The sequence below is a fragment of the Loxodonta africana genome, chromosome 1 (genome assembly GCF_030014295.1).
Source record: "Loxodonta africana isolate mLoxAfr1 chromosome 1, mLoxAfr1.hap2, whole genome shotgun sequence".
Taxonomy (NCBI): Eukaryota; Metazoa; Chordata; class Mammalia; order Proboscidea; family Elephantidae; genus Loxodonta; species Loxodonta africana.
The window spans coordinates 144,881,096-144,908,492 of NC_087342.1; the positions used below are offsets into that span (position 1 = coordinate 144,881,096).

Consider the following 27,397-nt stretch of genomic DNA (forward strand, 5'->3'; position numbering starts at 1 on the left):
GCAAAAACTATAAACATGTAAATTAAGAGAATAAATGATTAATAGACATATGAAAATGTTAACTAGTAATAAAAATGTTAATTTTTTACACTGCTATTTTTCACTTAGTACAAAGACTGATAGCATCTAGTTTAGAAGAAGGTTTTAGAAATAAATATTCCCATACGCTGCTGGTATAAGTGTTCTGGGATTTGACTGTACATGATTCACTGAGGGAATGCTCTCAGGAGAAAGGGAGTGGGGGAAATAGGCAAGGCAGGGGAAGGAGCTAGGCAGGGATGTGGTTTGAGCTGGAGTTCTAAGCTTCAACCTGATCCCACATGGAACAGTAGAGCCCAGTATTTTGTATACCAGGTGTCCTATTTATCTAGTGCTGCTATAACAGAAATATTACAAGTGGGTGGCTTTAACAAACAGATATTTATTTTCTCATAGTTTAGGAGGCTAGAAGTCCAAATTCAAAGCACTGGCTCTAAGAGAACGTTCTTTCTGTCGGCTCTACAGGAAGGTCCTTGACTCTTCAGCTTCTGCTTCCTGGTTCTTTAGAGATCTCCATGTGGCTTGGCATCTACCTTATCCCATCCTGCTTCTCTAGCCTGCTTGTTTAATCTCTTTTATATCTCATAAGAAATTGATTTAAGACATACCCTATTCTAATCCTGTCTCATTAACATAACAAAGACAATCCATTCCCAAACAGGATTATAAGCACAGGCATAGAGGTTAGGATTTACAAAACAAATTGTTGGGGGACACAAGTCAATCCATAACAGCAGGGTCAGTCAGTAATTGGCAGGTGGGCTGACCGGGGCAGGAGGGAGGGTTAGTAGAGGGCACTAAAGGGAGTAAGGTGGCACCTGTCAGTCCAGGGCAATTCTCTAGAAAAGGGAGCAGCTGTGAGCCATTAGCAGCCAACACTCAGCATCCAGGGAATGGGTGCACCAGCTTAGTAAAGGAAATCTGGGTGGGCACCAAGAACATCCACTATAAGGGGAAATTAGTACAAGTTTTGGAATGTGATAATTATCAGAGTTTAAAATGTATATATTCTAATACTGTGCAATCCTATTCCAAAGATACATTTACTTTTACTAAACCCAAAAACACCCATTGCCATGAAGTTGATTCCAACTCACAGAAACCCTATAGGACAGAAAAGAACTTCCTCATAGAGTTTCCAAGGAGCGGCTGTCGACCTTTTGGTTAGCAGCTGAGCTCTTAACCACTGCACCACCAGGGGTCCACATTTAGTAAAAAGAAGTACTAAAATATGTGTGCAAAGATTATTTTCATTGTACCACTGTCTCTAATAACCACAAAATGGAGTACTAGTTATCAAAAAGATCTATATTTACCCTAACAAGAAACAATGCTTATGACACACTGTTATGTTGAAGCAAGCATGTTGCAGAAAAATGCTAATCACGTGATTCTGTTTTTCACAAACAAATACCTGTGCATATACATATATATAGTTGCATACGGACATGAAAAAAATCTGAAGTACACAAACCAAACTGTTAATAGTGATTATCTCTGTATAGTATAATAACATAGCAGGGCAGAGGAGGGGACAAGATGAAGGAGCTACCATTTCTTCATGTCCTTTGTGTTGTCTGAGTGTGTTTCAAGAATATAAAAGAGAAAATAAAAAATTAAATATGTAATAGTTGTTACTTGCAGTCGAGTCCACTGTGACTCACGGCGACCTTATGTGTATTAGAACAAAATGTCCGGCCATCTTCATGAACATTGATATGTTTGAGTCAGTTGTTGAGGCTATTGTGTCAATCCATCTCATTAAGGTGTTCCCTCATTTTCACTGACCCTCTGCTATACTAGCCATGATGTCCTTTTCTAGAGATTGGTCTTTCCTAATGACGTGTCATAGGCTTAAAAAAATTCTTACTCCAGATTTTCAAATTGAAAACCTTGCAATAAAAAAACTAAAACTGATTTCAGACTGTGACTATAAAAAAAACAAACAAAAAAAAAAAACCAAACCCATTGCTGTCAAGTCAATTCCAACTCATAGCGACCCTATAGGGTATTCTGTATCAACTTCAGTCAGGAAGTGTTTCAGCTTCTCACAGAAATTATCTGGAATCAGAGAAGTATGGGGTCCTCATAAGGGATGTCCAACTACAAAGCTACACCTAGCAATAATCTCTACCCCTCCCACTCCTTTTTGCTACCATGTTTTCCTTATTATCCTGTGAGTTTTTTGAAGGCATTATTCCACCCTGAGCACCTAGAACAGTGCCCTTCAAACAGGGTATACTTAATCTATGTTTACTGACTTAATAAAACAGATGTGAAGGCAGAGAAGAGACCTGGGCTATAGGTCTTTGATTTCTACATACCTGTCACAAACTCTTTTCTGTGGTACAGTATTTTTAATAACAGTAATGTACTAAATGCTTGTGGTACATCTAGGAAATGATTCTGTTCGCTGCAGAGCCTCTCTGCCAAAACTGGCCACTACTTCCCAAACATCAAAGATTCAGGGAAATTATTAGTGTAGCAGTGATTCTCAATGATTTTTGAGCAGAAAAATTCTTTTTCAAGTAAAATCTTACACTAAAGCCTAATAAATGAAACAGAATTGCTTTAATAGGAAGCACTAGGAAGAAAAGCCTGGTGATCTACTCCTGAAAATCAGCCAGTGAAAACCCTATGGATCACAACGGTCTGATCCACAACTGATCACGGGGATGATGCAGGACCAGGCAGCATTTTGTTACATTGCTCTTGAGATCAGCATGAGTTGGAGGCCAACAGTAGCTAACAACAACAAAAACAACAGGAAACATACACTCCTATCATCACATCCCTGCCATTGCTCAGCTGAAGGGGAGAATCTTTTATCCACTAAGTCATTCCCACAAGGGCACACATTCTAAAATACTGCCAAGGATACACCTAGATTCTTTATAACTTTTTAAGTTTACAGCACAAATGCAAATGACCGTGGATTATGTCCAACTTTCAGACAGCCACCTGCAATCCTATCCCTTTCTCACTCACTGATTTTAGCCTTCCAGAGTGTCAGGATACCATAACTGAAGGCTGTAATTTATAATTTCTAAATATATATTCTATAATCTTTTGAAAGTACATATGTTTGATGTTGAAAGATGTTCAAAGCTGCATTATTTATTATAGTGAGAAAATCACTACAAAGTATTCAATAAGAAAAAAGTTAAATAAATTATGTTCCATGGAGTTTTCTAGAGGTTAAAAAATTTATAAAGAATTGACAATAACATGGGAAATGGTATAAAAAAAGTTTAATAAATTCCCCCGCTTATTTAAAAAATCTAGAAGATGCAAATGCATAATACAGATGAAAGTTTACTAGTGGTTGCCAGGGGCTGGGGGTAGGAGGAAATTGGGAGTTATTGTTTAAGGGGTACTAAGTTTCTTTTTGAGGTGATGAAAATCATTTGGAAATAGTGGTGATGGTTGCCCTACATGGTAAATACATTCGATGTTACTAAATTGTACACTATTAAAAATGGTTAAATTGGCAAATGTTTTGTTATATCTTACCACAATAAATCTTTTAAAAAAGGATACAATTCCAATTTTGGAATGTATAAAATGTACCTGGAAGTCTAGAAACCACAGTGATTGTCTCGGGGTGTTGAAATTAACTATGACTTTTAATTTCTTCTTTTGCTTTCCTCTACTTTCCCAGATTTTATATACTAAGTACATTTTATTTGTACAACCAGAAAAATTAATAGTTATATATTAAAAAACAGGGGCAACTAAAAAATAGGCGCAATAGAACATATTTTATACACAAGAGTATCAAATAGAAAAATAAAAGTGAGAGACAAAATGGTGTTATTCTGACCATGATAAAAACTAAGAGTGAAAAACCATATTGTGTGAGGTGAGCTTCTGAAGAGCAGGAATCAAACTCTGTTCTTGGTGCCTGGCACATACTGGCACTTGATCACTTGAAATTGAATTAAAGGAGTTTGATTTACAAATTAACCTGATAATAAAAAATTAATTTTTCATCATTTATTTTCCAGACCTGAAAATTAAGAATAAAAGAGTGACAAAAATTGAAGGATTTGTGACACCCAGGATTACCAGGCTACAATAATTTCTTACCAACATGTATGCTTTCCCATCGTGACCTTGAATAGTGAATCTAAAAGTGCTTCTCGCAGAAGAGAGCTCCACCAGACACCGGGCAATAACACTCTGTACAAAGTGAGACCTGTTTGAACAGAAATCAGTTTTCACAATGTGCTTTTCTTTTTTTTCTAACTGGCAAGAAGAGCCAAAAATATTCACAGGGTACCTAAAAGCAGACATGTATGCATGTCCAACTTTTCTATATACTGCCCATTCCCTCACAAATTATGCTAATGTTAATATATTTTAGTATACTTCTGTTTCCTCCGTTCTTCTAAGCCTCTTCAATCCTTAGTACATTTAACACACCAAACCTAACTATTCCCTTCTACTGAACAAAAAGTACCACGTTAGAACAAGCCAATGCTGTATTTTTTATGCAAATAACGTGTGCCTTCTACATTTGCCAACCATGCCCTCCTCCTGCAAGGTATTTTCATAAGCTCACTATGCTAATTTTCTTTTTTAACAGCAATGTGTAAAAAAAATTGGCGTAATCAATGAGTAAATGGATCATGTGACTGTCAGTGCAAAATAACGGCGCTTACAAAATTACCCCTTAGGGAGAGGGCACGATTGGCAAACAAATATAGAAGGTGTGTGTTATTTGTGTAAAATACGGTATTCCATTTGTGCTGTAACACATTAAACAGTGACTAAGTTACAAAGGAAGGTGGAAATTTCCTCCCAAACATTAGACAGTATTATCTACAATGTTTTTCATTTGGATTTCATCAAGGTGTCAGCTCTGAGGTGCAAAATCGAAGTATTTACAGGAAGATAAATTTCAAGGCTATGTTCAGATTGCCATAATTTTTAGACATCAATAAATAAACTCAAATAAAGAGATATTTCAGTTAATTTTTGTTTGCAAACTAAAAAGATTCAAAGAAAAGAAACACTAATAGATTTAGTGGTGAAATACCATTTTTTTAAAACAGGAATCATTTGAAAACTGATCCATGTTTCAAATTTTAAAACAAATTTTAAATAATTATTGTAAGATCCTAGATATCCAGCAGATATGAAGACACTAAAGAAAAAAAACTTTCTGAATTACTAGATTTATATAAGCACATCTGTCTATAACATTATAAGAAAAAAAAATATATAAATTCTCAAGTTTCTCATATGTGTGGTTTGATTTAACTACCTAAATGTTTTTCTCAAAGGCTGTTTTTTTTCCCTTTCCAAAAAAAGAGGAATACAAATGAAAATAACCAACTGCACCTACTTTCTCTAAATGTGAAATAACAAAATAAACTTAATTTGCTACTGGTACCTTGGTATAATGGGAAAATTTCTCTTAGATGGCTGAATAATTATCTCTGTCATATACAACTTTGTAGTATCTAGAAACAAAAGAAGAAAATTAAGAATCTTCTCAGTACACTAATACTGTGGGCATGTCAGTCCCAAATTATGACATTCCAAACTAAATTTTCAACATACTGGTGAAATTAATATTCAGTAAAACTTTTCCAAAAAGAATTTAGTTTCTGAAGACATAGTATCAATGGCTACAAGGAAACAGTTTTGAGGCCTCGGTGTCATTTTAGAAATGCATACCCAAAGAATCTGTTGTAGGAACTGTGTGATCAGATAGGGAAGGTATACATACGAATTAGTTACATCATAGTCATAGTCCACTTATCCAGAAATTAGTCATTTGGTGTCCTCGCTTCTCTAGAATAGCCATAAGTCTGCAAGTTGCTGAAAAGGGCTTTTTGATTACAGTATCCCAAAGCCCATGCATAGATGCCATGAACCTCACATTACTATTTACCCAGAATCTCACTGACTCTGTTAACATACAACTCTCACCAAATCTGGTTATCTGATTATTTACTTTATAGAAAATTTTACACAGTAAACTAGAGAGTTAACGGAAATGAAAGTAAACTCAAATATTTTCGTTAAAAAAAAAAATGCATGGATAATGTCTAATCTTACTAATAATGAAGGAAATGCATATTAATATTATATTATATTTTAACACCAAAGCAGCAAAATATTTTAAATAAGGCATAGCAGTGATGAAGATATGGAGAAATGAATACACTTATTCATACTATCAGAATTAAAAATGAGTTTTGAGAAGGCACTTGGCAAAGTTCTAAAAGATGTGTATATATTTTGACACCATAATTAAACATCTAAGAATTTATCTCAAAGAATGAATATATGCAAAAAAATGATCTTTACGATGCTCATAATATTAATAGAAAATTTTGAAAACAAACTAAATACCTAAAAATTGAGGATAAGTTAAACAATTATAAATTTAGGCAATAGAATTTTATGCAGCCATTAACAGTGCTGTAGATTTTTTTCAAAATGTTTTCAACTGCTCAATGTAACACACACAGAAAGGCAAAATATCAACAGACAGCTTAACAAATTATTATATACCAAAGAGCCACGATGGTGTATTCACCTATTTCTTCCTGAAACTGTTAATTTTTACTTTACAATTTTGAAGTCATGTTATTAGATATAGAATTGAACCTTTTAACATCAGGAAGTGATCCGTTTCAGCTCAAATGTTGCTAAGCTATAATTTAATTCTAAAATTTTAATATACAATTATTATTATTCTATGTAGCTAATATTTATTTTAGTGTCATCCACATATTTACCACTTTCTTTACCATTCCTTCTTACAGCTTACATCTTCTATCTGGGGAGATTTTTACCTACCTGACATACAGGTAGAATTTCTTTTGAAAAGAAGCTACTAGTAGTGAATTATTCCAGGTTTTGTTTGTCAGAAAATATACTTATCTTTGCCTTCATCTCTGAAGGATATTTTTGCCTGATATAAAACCCTAGGTTAACAGTTATTTCTTTCTGCACATTGACAGTATCATTCCACTGTTTTCAAACTTCCAATACTGCTGCTCCTTTATATAGGATTGCTATGAGTCAGAATCGACTCAATGGCAATGGGTTTTTTTTTGTTTTGTTTTTTTGAAGGCAATCTGTCCTTTTTCTTTGTTTGCTTTTAAGATTTTCTCTTTGTTTTTAATTTTCTGCAGTATAATTCTGATGTGTCTAGGTATAGATTTCTTTTTATTTGTCTAACTTGGACCTCACTGAATTGGAGTTCACTGGGGTCCTTGAATCCATAGATTGTTGTTTTTCATCACTTTTGGAACACTGTCAGCAATTATCTCTTCAAATATTGCCTATGCCCCATTCTTTCCCTTTTCTGGAAGTCTGATTAAACATACATTAGATCTTCTCAGTGTATGCTCTAGGTCTTCTGTATGTTCTGGCTCTTTGTCTCTCTGTGCTAGTTACAGGTTTTTCTTCTCATCTACCGCTGTTCTCTAATTCTTTCTCCAAGCTATGTTAAACCATCTAGTGAATTTTTTATTTCAATTATAATTTTTTTCAGAAATTCTTTTGTGAATCTTTTCCAAATACGCTTATTGTTACAGTTTCCCTTTCCTTTCAGATATATTCAAGCATGTCTTTTGCATTGTTAAGCGTAGTGAGCAGTCTACATTGGATAATTCCAACAACAGACATCTGTTGCTATTGTTTGCTGTTTCTGTTAGCTCTCATTGATGGAAGTCTAGTTTACTAATGTGCCTGTTTATCTTGAGTTTTATGCTGAATATTGTACTTGAAAAATTATCTGAAGGAATAATACAGAGTTACAATGAAGGTATTTTCCTCTGAAGGTGATCTAATTTGCTTTTGCCAGGCACCCAGGGTTATGCCTAGTACAAGACATATTAAACCAAGTTTAAAACTTAAAAATGTTTAAACAATTTCTATTAATCTATCTACAAGTTCAAAATTTCATTCTAGAATTACCAATTGCTTCTTTTAAAAAAGAAAAAAGCTTCCAATTTGCTGAGATTTGCCCTTTGTTCACTCATTAGCTTTTCTTTTTTAAAATTCTCTGACCGTATTTATTATAATGGCTTCCACATCTTTATCTGCTAAATCCAACATTTACACTTGCTCAGAGTCTATTTGTCAATGTCTTATTTCTTGAGTATGAGTCACATTTTCCCATTTCTTTGCATGTCCAATAATTTTTGGATGAAAGTTGGACATTGTTGTAATACATTGTAGCAATTATGGGTTTTATTTTGTTCTTCTAAGGGTTGCTGGTTTATTGTTATAGCAGGCAATTAGCTTCCCTGGACTCAAAATGTGAAATATGCCTCCTCCATAGTACGCAGCCAATGATATCTCTATTCAGTTTTATTTTGTTAGGCCTGCCTCCCTAAAGAGTATCACTGCACCTGCATAGTTTAACTGTCATCAAATAATTTGATGGCTCTCTTGCTCCTAAAACCTCCCCCTTAAATTTCTAGCTGTTCCACCACCTACTGTGAACTGAATCATCATCTCTATACAGTAAAGCTGTGGGTTTTTGTTGCTCCAGCTGGGGAAGATGGCAATGTCCACAGGCAAGAAGGTCATAAACTTGCTGTTCTTATTCAAGGTAGTAATAGTTTTTCATGACTAAACTCTACTTAAATTGTTGCTTCACTGTAATCATTTTCCAGTACCCGCTATGGTTTTGTTTTTAGTTGTTGTTGTTCTATACCTTGTTTAATATAATAGAGATATAGCTGGCTACATTCCCTTTAATGGCTGCACAGTATCCCCTTACATGAAAGAACTGATTTTTTTTTTTTTTTTACTTTAGCTTTGAGTTTTCACAAAGTTATAGAGGTTTTAAATTTAAACTGGTATCTATCTTGTACCTAAAATCATTTGAAAACCCGTTTATCCTTATTATTGTCTGATTGATTTTCTCATTCTTTGTGACCTTTTTCAAGTTCATTAGTGGTTACCACAGATGGGGGGAGTAGGTGACAGAGAGTCTTGCTTAGGGAGCACTGAGCTTCTGTTAAGGGTGATGGAAAATGGATAGTGGTAATAGTTGCACAATATGACAAACACAATGCCATTGAATTGTATGTGTTAAAAATGTTGAAATGGCAAAAGTTTTGTTATATATACTTACCACAAAAATAAATAAACAAATAAAATTGCCATGTAAGCTTTGAACCAATCAATGACTAAAACTGCTCTCCATTCCTAGGAATCTTGTTCTAATCTGATTGTTTTTAATAACTTTTTGAACTTGCCAGTTTTGTACTTTTCTGTGGGTGGAACTGTCCAATTTCTTTATACTATCATATTTAGATGTGAAATCCTACTGATTTACTTTTAGAGATGTGTATATAGCTCCCTTACACCACCTCCCACATGTACATATTTCATCTTCCTAATATACCTAAGCATTACATACTTTATTACTAAATCAATATTCAGTGTTTACATTATTATGACCATAATGAAACTATTGAGATGGTTCCTTTCTTGTTCAATCTTTTGTTTTTCCTGGAGTAAATAATTGCTTTCTTTTTCACTTGTTTAGTTTTCTAAGCACCCTTAGCTAATTCTTCCCAAATGATAATATGGCTGGTCTCAAGATTATTGTCTACGTGTAGTCAAACAAATCAAATAATCTATTAATTCCACCTTGTAACTGGAAAAGTATTTACTGCCACCTTCCTTCCCCTTGCTTCATCCCAGGCTACTTGTCCTCTAGGCCTGCTGCACATCACTCACCCTGGGACTTCCTTATCTTGCTCTTTTGTGGTGGATGCCTGGTTTCTTAAACCCCAAGTCACCTCTTTCTAGGTTATATCCCTTGTTTGGTGATATATATCCTATGGTAGATTCTTGAGGAAAATGTCCTTGTGAGGTCTATTTTTCGAGACCTTGTATTTCTAAAAGCATATTTGGGATATTCACGCTCAACCAAAAGTTTGACTGCGTATAGCACTCTGGTTTGAAATTTTTTTTCCTCTGAAGTTTGAAGGCATTGTTTCATTGACTTCTAGCTTTCAGGATTATTCTTAGGAAGCTCAATGCCATTCTAATTTGTAACCTTTTGTACGTTACCTGTTTTTTTCTCTCTGGAAATGTCACCCTTAGTGTTCTGAAATTACTAAATGATGTGGTTTGGAGTGGTTTCTCTGACACACCCTCCAATAAATATATGGGGCATTCAGTGGGACCTCTCAGTCAAGAAATGCAAGTTGTTTTTAATAAACTTTTATTTCTAAAAAACTGTGTTGTAATACAGTTTTTCTGATTTTTTTTCTATACACTGTTGTCTCTACTCTTCCTTTCTAGAGTTTCTATTAGCTACATCTTTGGTATCTTCAAAAATTATTCATTCATTCAACAAATATTTACTGAGACCCTACTGTGGGCCATAAAGTGTTCTAAGCGCTGAGGTTACAGTGATAAACAAAATAGACAATGCTCCTATTCTCAGGAAGCTCACATGATAATTTATTTAATTTCCTCTCCAATTTTTTATCTCTGCTTTTGGTTCTGATTTCTGGGATATTTCTGGGATATTGCCTTAATTTTGTCTTCCAGTCTTTTGATTAGATTTTTTGTAAGCTATTACTTTTTGATTCTAAGTTCTGTGAATTATGGAGACAATATTATTTCATTTCTCCAAGGACATTTACTACGGTCAAGTTTTGTTTTAATGTTTTCTACCTTTGTATACATAGTTTGCTTCTTATAAGTGCCTTTATTCTGCTTGCTTGCTTATTTATTTACTTTGGTTCCTTTTCTTTTGGAAGTTTCCTCAAATATTTGGTGTTCTTCAGCAATCTATTCATATATAGGTACAAGGCAGTAAAATGCTAAGAGGAAGCTCTTGTGTGCCAGGTAAGGCTTGCTGACTGCAAGGTGACTGAACACAAGAGTCAGTGTCTGCCTGCCTTTTCTCTAGTTGGTTCTCTTCAATTATTTCAAGATAGGGTCCTCCAGTCTCCAACCTGGAAGGTGAGAATACATTACAAGTGGAATAGGAGATCTAGGAGCCTAATGGCTCCATATATAGACTTTGAATTAATCATTCTGCTTCCAGCCCCTTACGTCAGACTGCCTTCCCTGTTACATGGTGTCTCGAGATACTGAACTGTTATGGGGTTCTACAGTGAATATTGCCTCGTTCCTCACCCAAATGACCTTCTGCAGATACATAGACTGCAGCTTCCTCCACACGGCCAGGTATGTTACCATGCTTCTCTCAGTTTTCTAGCTTCCAAAAATTTGTTCACATCTCTGTCATCTCCTTTCCATTTCCCTTTTTGTAGATGTACATCTTTTATATTTCTTAAACTGTCATTTTAATTGGGTTTCAGAAAGAAGATAAGTGAATTTAAAAAATAAATTCACCTTATTTAACTAGAAGCCTGAAAATTTTCTAAGTTGTTAATTAAACAGTTTGCTTTTTTTATTCTCCAAAAATGACATTCAGGGTAGCATCACTGACTGACTACTCATTCTTCCTTTTCTGCTTACTCTAAGCAAGTATATACAAGATTTTGATGATTTGAAAAACAAACAAACAAACAAAAATACCACCAGCTGCCTTCCCCTTAAGTACAAGAGCTTCACTTAAACTCACATCTTCTAATTAATTATATTAAAAGCAGTTATTCATCACCCACAAAGCTAACACAGCTCTCTAGACATTTCAAAGCCATATCTTTAAACAGTGAAGCATTTTAATTATCAGGGTTTTCATTATATTCTAAAGCAGTATAACAGACTTTACATAAAACATAATTAACACTACTGAGAAAAAGAAACAAAGTACAAAACTCAGAATGTGCTTCTTCCCTTTCAACAGAACTTCTCCCACAAACGTTACATGAAACCGCCCTGAAGCAGATGGCAGCCAGGACAAGCAACCTCTCAGTCTCTGGGTACCAGCTCTTCTGATTCAGGACTTGTGTTAAGAAAAAGGCTCCAACTCTCTTTAAGATAGTTGGTTTTTATTTTGAAAAGCATCTACTGTATAACATATATTAATCATCTATCTTTCCAATATATTTACTATAAAATCTTATTTATTTATTAATAATAAGGCAATCATTTTGGCTTTTTGTTACGAAATTCTTACCTGATGACGTAGTCTCTCCCAACATTACCTTGCAACGTTTACAAATTACTTTGGTATTTGCCTTTGGTTTCTGTAGAACAGAAAAATGTCATTTAAATGTCATTCAGCTTTTCTTAAAAGGAATATATAATTTTAACATAGTCTCCAGAGTATACATTGAACTTTACATTTTATTTTGCCCTCTACTAAATACTGGGAATACATTTAGTTTCCATGCATAACTCACATGCATAGATCGTTTTTTTCGAATCTAAAGAATGATGCACAGATTGATTTTTCCAAACCTAGTGGCTGCTTGATGAGCCAAATATCGCCAAATTAACTTGAACAATATGCACCTTACATTTACAAACCTACTGCCTATTGCCAGTGAGTCGATTCCAAATCATACCGATCCTGTAGGCCAGAGCAGAACTGCCCCATATGGTTTCCAAGGAGTGCTGGTGAGTTTGAACTGCCAATCTTTTGGTTAGCAGCTGAGCTCTTAACCACTATGCTACCAAACTTCCTACATTTACGAAAAGCACTCCCAGATATTCTTACAATTTAGAGTAGGCAGACAGTGGGCAACGAAGGCAGAGAGAATAGGTGATTTGCCCTAAACTATGTGTCTGGAAAACAGAAGAGTCAGAACTTGAACTCACATTAATTCCTAGTCCAGTTTAACTTATGTAAAAATAACCTATAACTCATAACTACCCACAATTGAGAAGGTAAAAATATTTAACCTGTTCATATAATTCTATTTTTCGATTTAAGATATGTACTTTTTTTTTTTTTTAACTGGAAAAATGGACAGTGTTCTGGGACACATACCTGAAACATTATTAAGTTTCAAAACATTTTAAAATATTATTTCATTATTTGGGGTACATATTAATATAGCTAGCAGTGACCTAATCATTATACAAACAAAAGAATGCCCTTTCACATCCATAGTAATAATCTTTGTTAAAGTCATAAAGCATTTCTGGCAAACAGATATACCGCATCACGGCAGAAGTCATATAAAGGTGTGCAGGGAGAAGGATTAGTTCTGGAACTTTGGCCATTTGAGGTTATCCCTATGGGGAAACCAAAGAACAGAGAGAATTGGTCTAAACGGGGGAGGACGGTAACTTTCTTATGTGAGAAAGTACATGTATTAATCCATGGAGTAAGTCTGAATTGACTACTACACTTATATTTCACTTGACATAAATAAACAGCTACTTCCTAAAAAGTTGCATAAGAAGCACATTGAGTTCTATGGACCTGCTGCTAGTAACTGATAGAGCTGATATTTGAATCCAGGTCCCTCAGATGCTAAAGCCTGTGCTTCTAAGCACAATGCCAAGTGTTCCCCAAACTACAGGTCATAAGCCATTAGTGGGTCATGGAACCAATTTAGTGGGTTATAGGCTACTTTTTTTTTTTTTTTTTAATGAAATAGAATAGAAAATATCACAGTGCTTCAAACATACAGTAAGTATAGCTTCAAGAAAGTTTTGCTTGAGGGATGTATGTGTGTGAGAGAGAGATAGAGAGACAGATCTTTAATAAAATGTATTTCTTACTTTAGTTAAAGGTCAAAAAAGTCAAAACCAATTACACAACTGATATTGGGGTATTTCTCTGTGATTCATCCTTTTGCCCACCCTCACACCCAGGCTAGTAGTAAAATTCCATAAGTGCCCTAGGGCTCTTCCCCATGAAGCAATCTTAGATGAATTTCTTCATACACTGAAGAAATCTTTGGTAATATAAACACTTATCCCATTTTTTCTCCAGTCTATCTGCAGGATTTGAACAGATACACCAGTCTCTCTTTAAAAGTCTCTGCTGAGGAAACAAAAACACAATACAAGCTCCATAATTCAGATCAGACCTGGCTCAAAAATTTATCTAGGCACATTCATGAAGGGGGTTTCACAGACCGTGTCATCTCTGGCCCTTCCACTGATATCCTTACAGCCAGCGCCTCACAGACAGCAGGTCTCAGAGCCTGGCCAAGATGAGGAACTAACTGGATGGGGTCATTTCCATCATAGGTAATAAACAGACACAGAGACCAAGGCAGGTGCCAATTTGTTCAGGGTCCAGGGAAGGTTGCAGGAAGAATACAGCTCAGAAACCAGTATGCTCAACTGTTAAAGCTGATATTTCTACAGTTTCATGCTTTCTTACAGTAAAACATACCTGTGCGACTCCAAATTGGTAGTAAAAATATTGTTTAAATAATCCGTTTGGTACAAGTTAAATCTGATCACCTCATTAAATCTTACGAAAAACTAAGGCCTTTTCTAAAAATGGATATATGGTATCAGAGTACCATGCTCTCTTATATATTTCATTTCAAATTGCTCTGGTAGCACATTTAGCTTTTTTGTTCACTGAGGCGGAAAACGTGCATTCTGTTTGTTTGCTTGTTTTTTTTCTAAATAAGATTCTATCTTTACCCGACATACGTAACCAGCTTTTAAAATCTGATCGATAAAGAACTAATTATCTCAAAAAACCAAATTTATGGCTACATAAACATACAGTAAAAAACACTTTTGAGATAATTAGCAAAATCTGTATATTGATTGGTTATTGTACCATCATGGGATAATTGTTTTGTTAAGTGTGATAATGGAACTACGGTTATATAGGAAAAAAATTCCATCCTTTTAAAAAGATATACTGAGACATGTAGGGATAAGATGATATAATGTCTGGGATTTACTTTGAAGCATTTCAGTAAAAGGAAAAAGAAATAGATAAATCATGACTGATGAATAGGATGATTGGTATACTGAGGTTCACAATGACATACTTTTTACTTCTGTGAATCTTTACAAATACAACAATTCATTTTTTGGAAACAAACAGAAACACACATGGATTTAACAAACAAATCACGAAGATCAATAAATTATTGTTAAGTACTCCAGGAAAAAAAAAAAAAATGTAAAGCTGTTGGTCGTACTTACCAGCAGTAATATAATTGAAGTTCAATTCTGTTTACTTTTTTAAAAAATGGCATGAAATCACATTGTGGCTACATTTTCTAAGTCTAGAATAATAATATTACAAGTCTTCTAAAGGTTGAGTTTCCATCTTTATCATCCTATTACAAGATGCAAAAGTTTTACTATGTTGGTAGGAACTAAAAATAGTACAAGAGATGACAAATGAATGTAAGAATAAGGGAAAACCATCAGCAGACATCTTTTGAAAATAAAAATTTCATTCTGCCACAGTAAGAGAGGCACAAATAAAATACCGTACACATTCAGGGTGTACTGAAGGAAAGAAACAAGTGTCAGACTTTGTGCTGTTTTTAAAAATCAGATAGCTTTTATTAAGATGTAACACTTAATTTTGTTTAAAGAGAAACTCTGCTTTGTAATGCATTTTTCTTGACCTATGCGTAAAAAAAAGGAAATCATAAAGCAAGTTCCATAATGAAGCAGCCTAACAGAGTGGGAGCTCTATAGAGCAAACATCAAAGAAAGACATTGTTGTGGACTAATTAAATCAATATATCTGAGAGATGGCACGGTTGCTCAGAGAGGTGGATTAGCTTCCTGTCCTCGTTTTTATTTTCCTTTGTGTTGTTTCCATTTCCAAGGACCCTTGATATTGTCTCGTCAGAAAAATGTTTCCCAAGAGATACCATTAGGATGCTGTGTCACCATGTGACATTTCAAAACCCTGCTAGATGGCTAGACTGGGTGATATGAGAAATAGGTTTTCAATAGCACTGAGCAGCCTTGTTCCCACAGGAACCTTGAGAACACTGTTTAAGCATGCTCCTCCAAATTTATGTTACTATTTTGGTCACAAGCATACTCTTTCAACTGCTATAATATGCAATTAAAGTAAAACTTCCATCTAGGCTAACTTGAAAATAATCTTGTCAACAGCAGCTTGTCGTGACAGTAATTTCCCACAGTCTCCTTGACAGTAAAAACTGTAATGTCTTTCTTTAACATACAGCATGGTTGTTTACAATTAAGAGAAATTCTTGCCAAATGGTATCATATAACTTATAAAGACACAGACTTGAGAAAAATATCAAATAATGCAAATAAGGAGCCCTGGTGGCACAGTGGTTAAAGCACTCAGCTGCTAACTGAAAAGTCCACCGTTTGAACCCACCAGCAGCTCCGTGGGAGAAAGACGTGGCAGTCCTCTTCCATAAGATTTACAACCTTGGAAACTCTGTGGGCAGTTCTGTTCTGTCCTATAGGGTCGCTGTGAGTTGGAATCGACTCCATGGCAGCAGGTTTTGTTTTGTTTTGAAGAGAGTGCAATTTCCCTAAATAGGAAAATTAATAGTTTCTCGTATCCTTCTCCACTTCTCTCTCCTCACGCTTTCTAAATATTTAAAAAATTTATACCCTAATTACAAATATGAAAGTTAAAACACATGAAGTACGGGTATATAAATTCAGATTAAAATATAAACTTAATATAATCATTAAATATAATTATAACAAATTTAGATTAGCTTCTTACCTTTTAAAAACATAGAGTGTTAAAGTAATGTAGTTTAAAAGGAACCATATTTAGGTAAAGGCATTTGTGTTTACAGTGACAGATGAGGCGCTTAAATAATTTTAACTGACATCAATTTAACCTCAATATTTGAAGAACTCCCTTAAGAGTCCTCAAAATAGAAAATAGTTCTAGAAACTAATTTACAGCATGAGATGCCCAACTCCTGTATGTTTCCTGTTGAAAGCCCGTTTTATTACAAAAATTAAACGAGTTCTAAACAAAATTTAAAAAACAATGTTTTTGTCTCTACCAATAAACATGTTAAAACGAATATTCTCTGGCCATGGTTTTCTTTTCTTTTTAAATCACATCCGTATCAACTCGCCATCAGGGGAATTATTTCTCACAAGGACCAAGCTAATCCCATTGATTTTCTTTTAAAATAAAGTAAACCACTTGTTCTCTCCAGTGAGAGAAAATTGCCTTTTCCCTAAAGCAACTTATATAGCATGGTTGTTTACAATTAAGAGAAATTCTTGCCAAATGGTATCATATAACTTATAAAGACACAGACTTGAGAAAAATATCAAATAACGCAAATAAGGAGCTCTGGTGGCAAGAGCCACCTGACCACATCGTCAAGCATCAACTTAGAACCTACAGCACGAGCTTTACACACATGTTGGAGCTCCTCCATTTCCCCCTTTTCTTTGACGGCATCTGCTTTTATGACATCAGCATAAACCTAGACTATGGGCAGACACAGTAAATAAAAAATATGCCTAATTGTATAGTGGAGCCCTGGTGGTGTAGTGGCCACTAACCAAAAGGTCGGCAGTGTGAACTCATCAGCCGCTTGGTGAGAGAAAGATGTTGCAGTCTGGAAACTCTGTGGGGCAGTTCTACTGTGTCCTATAGGGTCACTATGAGTCGGAATCAACTAGATGGCAGTGGGTTTGGTTTGGCTTTTTAATTGTATAGAAAATATCCTAGAGCAAGAGAACACTTTTAATTTAAATCAGACTATGAGGATAAAATGCACATGGATTGTGGAAGTTGGGCATTTTGGTTTATAAAATAGTAGCACTCCCATTTCTACGCATGAAGTAGTCCTCTCCCCCTATTCCTCCATCTCCCATGGCTGTTTCGATTTAAGGTCACATGAGCTTATCCCAGAGCAACAGAGCAGAGCCTGGGTGAACAGAGGAAGCTGAAAATAATTTATTTCAGGCTTTAGAATGGTCTGTGCAACAAGCCTGAAAAGATTGGAGGAGCAAGTATCTAAGCCAACCTCAAAAATCAGCATTTATTTTGAACAGATTATTTTACCAATTCAAAATGGTTCTCAGAAGAAAGATAATGAGTCTCCATTTGGTCAAGTTCAGGTCTTGGCTGCCATGAATCGCTTCTTAAATTCACCAAAAAGAAAGAGTCTCCAGTAAAACAGTCATTCTCTTGTGGATGAAGTGGCTTATTAGCAAAGGGATCAGGATGACAACACCATTCTCCAACCAGAGCTCCCCAGTTCTCACTCGGCAGTGGGAGCACCCTGAGAAGCTTCCTAGTGGAAAGAGGAAATGATATTTTTCATAACACAAAATGAAACGTATACATTTTCTTAAGCAACAATAAAGATGAAAGAATCTCCTCAACCATATTGCCAACAGGGCTCCAATATTAAAAACAGACTCGTTGCTTTGAGTCGATTCCAACCCATAGTGACCCTAGAGGGCAGAGTAGAATTGCCCCAAAGGGTTTCCAAGAAGCAGATAGTGGATTTAAACCGCCGACCTTTGGTTTAGCAGCTGTATCACTTAAGCACTGTACCACCAGGGCTCCAATATTAAGAATATTAGCCCTTTAGCTATCATGTTGCAATTTTTTTTCAGTGTTATTGCCTCTTTATTTGATTTATGTGTTTTAAATTTCAAATCATTTAGCCCTTTCTTGTGTAATTTCTTTCATTATCCTTTCTATAAACTTTTTATTTTTGAGTAATTTTAGATTTACAGAAAAGTTAAAAAGATAGTACAGATAGTTCCTGTATATAATTCACCCAACTTTTCCTAACATTAACATCTTACATAACCAGGTACATTGATCAAAACTACAGGTTTTATGTGAATTTTACCAGTTTTCCCACTAATGTCCTTTTTTTCTGTTCTAGGCTTCAATCCATACCACATCACATTTAGTCATCACATCTCTCTAGTCTCCTCTGGTCTGTGACAGTTTCTCACTCTCTCCTTATTTTTCACGACCTTGAGAGTTTTGAAGAGAATTGGTCAGGTATTGTATAAAATGTCCTTGAATTTGAGTTTGACGTTTTCTTACAATTAGACTAGGGTTATGGATTTTGGGGAAGAATACCACAGAGGTGAGGTACCTTTCTCATCACATCATATCAGAGGGTACATTATATCAACATAACTTATGTATCAATAGTGACGTTAACCTGGATAACTTGGTTAAGGTAGTATCTGCCAGGTTTCTCCACTATATAGTTACTATTTCTCTCCCTTTGTATACTCTGTTCTTTGGGAGTCACTAAATCTAGTCCACGTTCAAGGAGAGCAAAATTAACCTCCTCTCCTCCATTATTTTTTATGCTTACAACATCTCTTTAGTTAAATAGCTGCTTTTTACTTGCTACCAATTTTAAAAAATAATTTCATCCCCCCACCTCCCACCCCAGGACAATAATAGACACCTGAGACTTTACATGGCTTACCTCTTTCCTAAACTAGGATGCCCAGTAGTCTAAGAGAAGTGGGCAGGATGATGAGGTGTTTAAAACTGCTCCTGAGGGCAAGAGAGAATGAAAAAAACCACAGACACAAGGGAAAGAGTAGTCCAAAGGACTAATGGACCACAACTACCACAGCCTCCATCAAACTGAGTCCAGCACAAGTAGATGGTGCCCAGTTACCATCACCAACTGCTCTGACAGGGATCACAATAGAGGATCCCGGACAGAACCAGAGAAAAACATAGAACGAAATTCTAACTCACAAAAAAAGACCAGACTCACTGGCCTGATAGAGACTGGAGAAACCCTGAGAGCATGGCCGCCAGACAACCTTTTAGCTCAGTAATGAAGTCACTTCTGAGGTTCACCTTTCATCCAGAGATTAGACAGGCCCCAAAACGAGACTAAATGGGCACACCGGATGAGGGGCAGGGACAAGAAGGCAGGAGGGGACAGGAAAGCTGGTAATGAGACAGGTAAGAGATTGGGCTGCAACAGTAGCGGGAACCTAAGGTCGAGAGGGGGAGAGTAATAATATGTTGTGGAATTGGCCAGCAATGTCATAAAACAATATGTCTACTAATTATTTAATGAGAAACTAATTTTCTCTGCAAACCTTCACCTAAAGTACAAAAAATAAATAAATACAGCCATTAAAAAATAAATAAAACTGCTCATGAGGAAATTTCAAAATAATTTAGCCATGAGCGATCAGAAACATGCACATGGTCTTCCCAATGCATTGTGAGCATTGTGAATGCTTAGGCACCTTGATGCTTATGTACTTCTGATGCTATCAGTTGAATCATCTGCTTAGTAAGAATCAATTGTTTTTGATCACAGACCTCTTTATACCAGTTACACGTGTTATATAATTGAATTAAATATTATATAAACCATTGAAATGAGTTGCTATTCCTTTAGAAACTAAAGATTTCAGAGTCTATTAAAGCAAATTGTTAATAAAAAAAATCGCTGGTAATTTATATGTGGGAAAGACAATTGCAGAACATGAGGAGGAGGGAGAAAAAGCAAATACCTAGAAAAAGTGTAAAATCAGATTGCTTTTAGAGTGACTAACTTCTTATTTTACTTTTAAAGAAACCCAAACTGGAAATTGTAGGTGATGAATTTAGGATGATTTGTGTGAAAAATCTATAGAGCAGCAGACTCATATTTAACAAAAAGTTATTAGCCCCATAGTGAAATATTAGTGAATTAATGTACATTTACATGTTCTAAGTTATATTTAATTATACAAGTATTATTTTCAAATAATTCCCCACGTTAACCTTTTTTTAAATGTATTTCTAAAATTGTGGTAAATATACACTGATTCCTCACTTATTGACATGGTTAGATTCCAAAGACCTGGTTGTTATGCAAAAATCAGCATTTATGTAAAAATGGAGGATGACCACATCAGATCACAAAATGGAGGATAACTACATCATTACACCACTGCCAAATTACATCATTAGAAACATAACTCAAATTACATCATTACATAACTGCCAAACCACTGAGAATCATGGCCCAGCCAAGTTGACACATACCACATAGTCAGCGTTATTCTCACCTCACACCTCGGCATTAGTTACTGCCAGATGTACATTGTTAACGCACAAAATAGTTGGATAGTAGATTTACTACTACTGCTATAAATGCAAAATATCAGATAACAAGATAGTCGATAAATGAGGAGTAGGTGTATATGTAACGAAACATTTGACATTTCAACAATCTTCATATATACAGTTCAATTTCCCAATCAACTATGATCTCAGAAAAATACAATTACGATATGGAAGAGGGTAAACACTTAATTTCTAACTCCAGATGATAGACGTAGGAACAAGAAAGGTTGATCTTAGTTTAAAATAAGGAAGAACTTTCCCTTTCAAATTAAGGAATGCTACACCACTTGCATCATTCAACTGCTGAGCCTGTTAAGGACATCAAGAAGCAATTGTTTCAACATACATTTCTTAAGAGCCTATTATGTGTCAGGCATTGTGCTGGGACAAAATATTAATACATACGATCCCTTTCTCAAGGTACAATCTAGTGAAATATAGACCTATAAACAAACAACAAAATCACAGTATAATAAATGCTTATAACAGACTAGTGATTCTAAACTGTTTTGTGGAGGAGGAGAGAGACAGGCACCTTTGAAAATCTGATGAAAGATTTAACCCCTTTTCTCAAACACATATTCCCATATCATGTAAAGTCTGCACATTATTTTATTATTTTAGGGGACTCATGGATCTTAAAAATCAATCCATGAATTCAGTGCTAGGGGAGAAGAGTGGAGATGGACTTCAGAGAAGAGGTGACATCTGAGTTGGCTTTTGAAGGATAAATAGGAGTTGTCTAGGCAATGAAAGTGTTTAAGAGCATTATAGATGGAGTAAGCAATATGAAAGTGGATATCAGATCTTTTTAAACTTACGGCTCAATTCCCAGTGTCTGGCACAGTGCCTGACTCATAGTGTGTATACTTAAATGTTTCCTGAAAGAATGAACTAGCATATTTTGATAATATGTAAGGCCCTTGATTGGGTCTGTTGCATACTGGGATAAAAGGGTTAACAAAACCTTCTCCCGTTGCTTGAGAATCTGACCTGAGGTTAGACCACAAGCTCTGTCACCCTGCAAACCAGGTAAGATGATAGGTGTCAATTGTATTGCTAGGGAACAACACTTGTGGTAAAAATGACGCCTCATTGGTAAATTGCATCTGGACCGGGAGGAGTTATGAATGAGGTGTAAACATCTGAAGAGGATGCCATGCTTTGGGCCTTCCTGAGTATAATCCCTTGTGAGGAACCGTACAATAATGCCAAAGAATTGTTACTAGAGATACTGGCTGTTAAACAGCGAACTCCTGAGGGAGCAGGACAGCAGTGGGATGCAGACCCCAAATTCTCATAAAAAGACCAGACTTAAAGGTCTGACTGAGACTAGAAGGACCCCGGTGGTCACGGCCCCCAGACCTTCTCTTAGCCTAAGACAGGAACCATTCCCAAAGCTAACTCTTCAGACAGGGACTGGACTGGACAATGGGATAGAAAAAGATGCTGGTGAAGAATAAGCTTCTTAGATCAAGTAGACACTTGAGACTACGTTGGCATCTCCTACCTGGAGGGGAGATGAGAAGGCAGAGGGGGTCAGAAGCTGGCGGTTTGGACACAAAAAGAGAGAGTGGAGGGAAGGAGCAGGTTATCTCATTAAGGGGGAGAGCAATTAGGAGTATTTAGCAAGGTGTATATAAATTTTTGTATGAGACTGACTTGATTTGTAAACTCACTTAAAGCATAATAAAAATTAAAAAAAAGAAAGAGATATTGGCTGTTCTAGGGTCACTATGAGTCAGAACTGACTCAATGGCAACAGGTTATAGGGCATGAGGCTTCTTCTAAGTCAGGGCAGCTCCTACGCCTGTCTGATGTGGACCTTGCACTTTGTGCCTAGAACTGTGTCATGTGAGGAGACAAGGGCTCTGAGGCAAGTACATGAGCTGTCATTTGCATGACAGCTGAGAGGGTCCCTGCTGAGAAGAATGCCTTCCGCTGCCCTGCTGACAAACTGGCAAGAAATGTGGTCTGTGCTAAAATAAGAAGACTCTCCTGGTAGGCACTGCACACACCTTATTACATTTAATGCTCATAACAACTTTGGGAGATAAGAACTGTAATTCCCATTTTACAGAGGAGGGAAATGAAGCTCAAAAAACATTAACTTGCACAAGTTCATAGAGCTGAGGTGATGAGTGATACCAAGACCTTAACCCTTCCTGGTTCCAAATCTAAACTCTTTAACCTGGAAACCCTAACCCTAACCCTCCCCTGGCAATGCAGAATGGCAGTAAAGGATGGTGGCAAGTTATGTGAGGTGTTAGATGACATCCTAAGGGACAGGGACTTGGTCTCACACATAGGTGAGAAGTATAGAATCTTAAGAAAATGATAGCTCACATTTGAATTTTTACAAAGAAGAGGAAGAGGGCAAGCAAAAGTACCTGTTTAGGGTGTGTTATGGATTGAACTGTGTTCCCCAAAAATGTATGTCAACTTGGCTAGGCCATGATTCCCAGTATTGTGTGACTGTCCACCATTTTGTCATCTGATGTGATTTTCCTGTGGGTTATAAATCCTACATGTATGATGTTAATAAGGCAGAACCCAATCTATAAGATTAGCTCCTATCTTGGGTCCTAAGTGAGTTCCTAGATCCTTCTCCATCGCTAAGATGCTCTGTCTCCTAACATTCTGCAGGTAGTGCCAATGAGCATTCTGTCAATATGGTACAAAGACAGAAATATCAAAATCCCACACATGATCAGAAAAATCAAACTGCACAAAGATTTCCACAGATCTGGGAGACCTGATATACATTAACACAAAACACAGTATTTCAAATGTTAACATGACACCACATCATCGTCAATGAAAGCTTATCCTATACCATTTAAATAAGATATCAGGAGCAAGTAAGTACCTAGTTCACAAGCTACTGCAAAGACAAAAATGTTTTTACCAGAAAATTTTTTTCTGGTATTTTGAGAAAACATAAAACCTTTAAGAACAGAAGATAAATTTTAATCCCAGCCCTACCAAAAGCATACTTATCTAAAAGCCTGAAAAGTGTAATTTGAGAAGATATACTTCTCAAGAGAACTTTAAAAATAAAATAGATATAATTTTTTTTCAAGGTAGATTTTAACGAAAACCTGCTGGAGCTCAGAAAAAGAGTAAAATGCTTTCTTAATTTTTTCAGTTTAAGATTCTATGATGAATTGTAATACGTTCATAATAAATTAAAAATTGCTGATTATTTTAATGCATCTTGAGCACAACAAACTTTTGAGAAAAAAATTAAAATACAGAATTTTAATAAATGCTACTGAGTGATATTTTAATTACTACTTAAACAGCAATACAGACATTAAAATGAAATGTCCCTTAACTTTCAAGTTATTATCAGTGATAACAATAATAATAATAATAACACAGAGCTTTTATAGATTGTATTATAGCCAAGTGGGCACTAAGAATTGTAAGAATAACATAAAATAGCTGAACCTCAAAATATGGCTGCTGAAATTTAGATAAATTCAGCTGGCATTATCCAATTGGTATACCACAATCCTATAAAACTAGGTTTGCATTTTAACACTGTCATGCACAATAGTATGATTAGAACCATAAAAGTACAATTTTATTCCAAAAGTTTATACAATGTTACCAACAATCCAGTTTATGCCTATACTCAAGTTTCAACATCTTTGTTCTCTTTCTTAGAAAACTTTGTGTACTCATAGGAGTAGTTATTGTCAGACTATAATTATAGCTGGCCTGCCAAATGAACCAATCAGTTGGCTATTCTGACCTCTCTTATGCTTCCATAAACACCATTCTGCTTGTTTTTGTCTATGGTTTCAACGCCCTCATGAGCTGCTGGGGCTCACACCTAGCTCGGCAGGGTGCAGGCTGGAGTGGGGCAGGCTGTCCAGCACTCTACTCTCAAAAAGTCTGAAAATCAAAACGCTTATGTTTGAGAGTCTGTTTGGCTAACTAATTTAATTCAAGCTTGTCATGAATTTTTTCCTAAAAGACAAAATATTCCAAATGCAGTGACCATTTGGCTGCTTCTGAGTCTATTCATAAAGTGGTAAATTTTGTTATTATTGTTGCTCAATACGAGAACCTGTTAGTCTGATCAATTTATGAGTGGTTCTCATGATACAACCTGATAATATCCCAGTTTTTATACAGTTCTGTTAAAACAAAAGACTTAATGCAACTGCAGAGATAGCTGGTCTTCAAAAATTGTCTTATTATTACATTTCAAGAGGGACACCAATATCCTATAAGTACTAGTAACGCATGCATAGGCCTTAATGTGGTCTCGACAACAGTGTAATCAAAAATTATATACATTCAGACAAATTTTATAGAAAAACTATTCTCAACTGGTAAAAAATGTAAACTTATTATAAATAAACGACACATTATTTGTTTTCAAATAACCAAGACAAATGGATAAGAACATGCGAACCTAAATTAAGAAAGAAAAATAAAAGACTGCTGTAATTAGCAGATTTTGTCTACCCTGGTGCTAATAATTAAGGAGTCCTGGTGGTACAGTGGTTAAAGCACTCAGCTGCTAACCAAAAGGTCCATGGTTCAAACCCACCAGCCACTCCAAAGGAGCAAGATGTGGCAGTCTGCTCCCATAAAGATTTACAGCCTTGGAGACCCTATGGGGCAGGTTCTGCCCTGTCCCACAGAGTTGCTGTGAGTCAGAATCAATTAACTGCAGTGAATTTGGTGCTAATAATTTATTAAAAGCTATTAATGAGTCTTAGTAGGTTAAATGGTCCTCTGCACATTATTTCTATAATTTACTTAACAAGAACCTTTTTCATTTTAAAAAGAAACAAGCATTCATTGTGCACTATTCAAACAACCATGAGTCACAGAACCAAGATACAACTTTGTGAGATGCACTAATCAGAATTTCTGTGCTGATATGAATCTTATAAAAAGTGTATCTAATCCAACCTCCTCATTTTATAGATGAGGAAACTGGGGCCCAGGGAATGGCACTGACTTGTTCTCAGGTAATAAGGCTAGCCAGTAAGCAGAACTGTAACCCCGCTCCACTGATTTGAACCCCAAAACCTGCTCCTATTAGAGTAGCTGTCAGTGTGGATAAACGAACATACTCCTAGGAAAGATGTTTACAAATGTTTAATTTTGAAGATAGCACATACAAGCCTCTTCCGAAAAACCTTTGGTTTTGTTTTCTATTTAACAAGCAGAGAAGTTGTCTTTATCGTACATATAAAAAAGGCAACTGAGGAAGAAATGAGAAGACCACTGGGTTTAATATAACAGTCAACATGAAATCAATGTGCAACTACTGGAGAAGCACATTTTCCATAAAACCAAGAGTCACAGGGTATGCTGTCTAAAGAGTGTAATAGCAGTAAAGCCTTGAATCACTCGAGATTTCTCAGGGTTGTCCAGATACACAGGTATGATATGGAAAGGCTTTCAAGTAAGCCTCTCTTAAGTGAGGCAACTGCTAAGTCAAGCCCACTGTTTTCTCAGACAGACAAAGGGAGAAAAGTGGTTCATTTCCACAGCAGTCCTGAATCAAATAGGTTTGAAACACTAAACTAGATAACTTGCTCGTTTGCTAATAAGAATAATTTGGGAAAGGGGATAGAAGGAATCTATAAAACGAATTTATTATTATATATGCTACATGCTTTAACTCTCTTGACAAGTTTGGAAAACAGGATTTATGTCTACTTAGAAGAAACTAAGGTTCTGGAGGTGGCACGGACAAGGTTCCCCAACTACTAAGTGGTGAAGCTAGAATTCAAACCCAGGTCCCATTCTCCCACTCTTTCCTCTACATTACATGTTCTCCGAATAGTTAGTGGTGGGGAGGGTGAACACCGTCATTCAACATTAGCCTTTAAGTCCCCCTACATCATGATCACGTTCGTGATCTCAATTCCATGATCATAAAAAGGACTGACAGAAAATAGAGGATACAATTCCCAAATAGAAAAAATGGGGGCTACAGGTAGACTTTTTCATATCATCATCTTTTTCCAGTAAAACATAAATAGCAGATAATAACGAATGAACACATCCTTTAAGCTGTAAGCAGTACCAGGAAATACTGTTAAACTGAATTTAAATTGCTCCTACTGTAACTTCTAAGTCACCTCTTTGTTGTATAGGCATGAATGTTCCAGAAGCTTCATCTAAGAATTAACACAAAGCTGGAAATGGACTGAGGGAAGGAAAACATTCTAGGTTAAGTTATAGTGTAAACTGGGATCCCCTGGACCCTTCAGGTTAAAATGAGCCTCTTACAGAGGGGGCACTCTGCAGCAACTTTAACCCTTTAGGTAATCTGAACAAAGGTGTTCTACTCTCCTCTGTCGAATTAGAGGCACCTCATTTTTCACCCAGAATAGTCATTCTGAGGATGCTCCATTCATTAAACAACTCCCCATTCCCGCCACT

The 27,397-nt window shown here is 35.9% G+C and overlaps 1 protein-coding gene across 8 annotated transcripts in view; it reads right to left on the reverse strand.

The window, feature by feature from the left end:
• Positions 1 to 27,397, reverse strand: part of UBE3D (ubiquitin protein ligase E3D) — a 160,228-nt gene that overhangs the window by 113,686 nt on the left and 19,145 nt on the right. For 7 of the 8 annotated variants that reach the window (XM_064288479.1, XM_064288480.1, XM_010586491.3 and 4 more), the window contains 4 exons: positions 17,921 to 18,152; positions 12,125 to 12,194; positions 5,438 to 5,507; positions 4,129 to 4,237 (listed from right to left, as the gene is read on the reverse strand). In XM_064288479.1, the coding sequence (XP_064144549.1) occupies positions 4,129 to 4,237; positions 5,438 to 5,507; positions 12,125 to 12,194; positions 17,921 to 18,152 (481 nt within the window). The remainder of the gene's footprint in view (positions 1 to 4,128; positions 4,238 to 5,437; positions 5,508 to 12,124; positions 12,195 to 17,920; positions 18,153 to 27,397) is intronic. The other variant, XM_064288489.1, reaches the window with a different exon arrangement.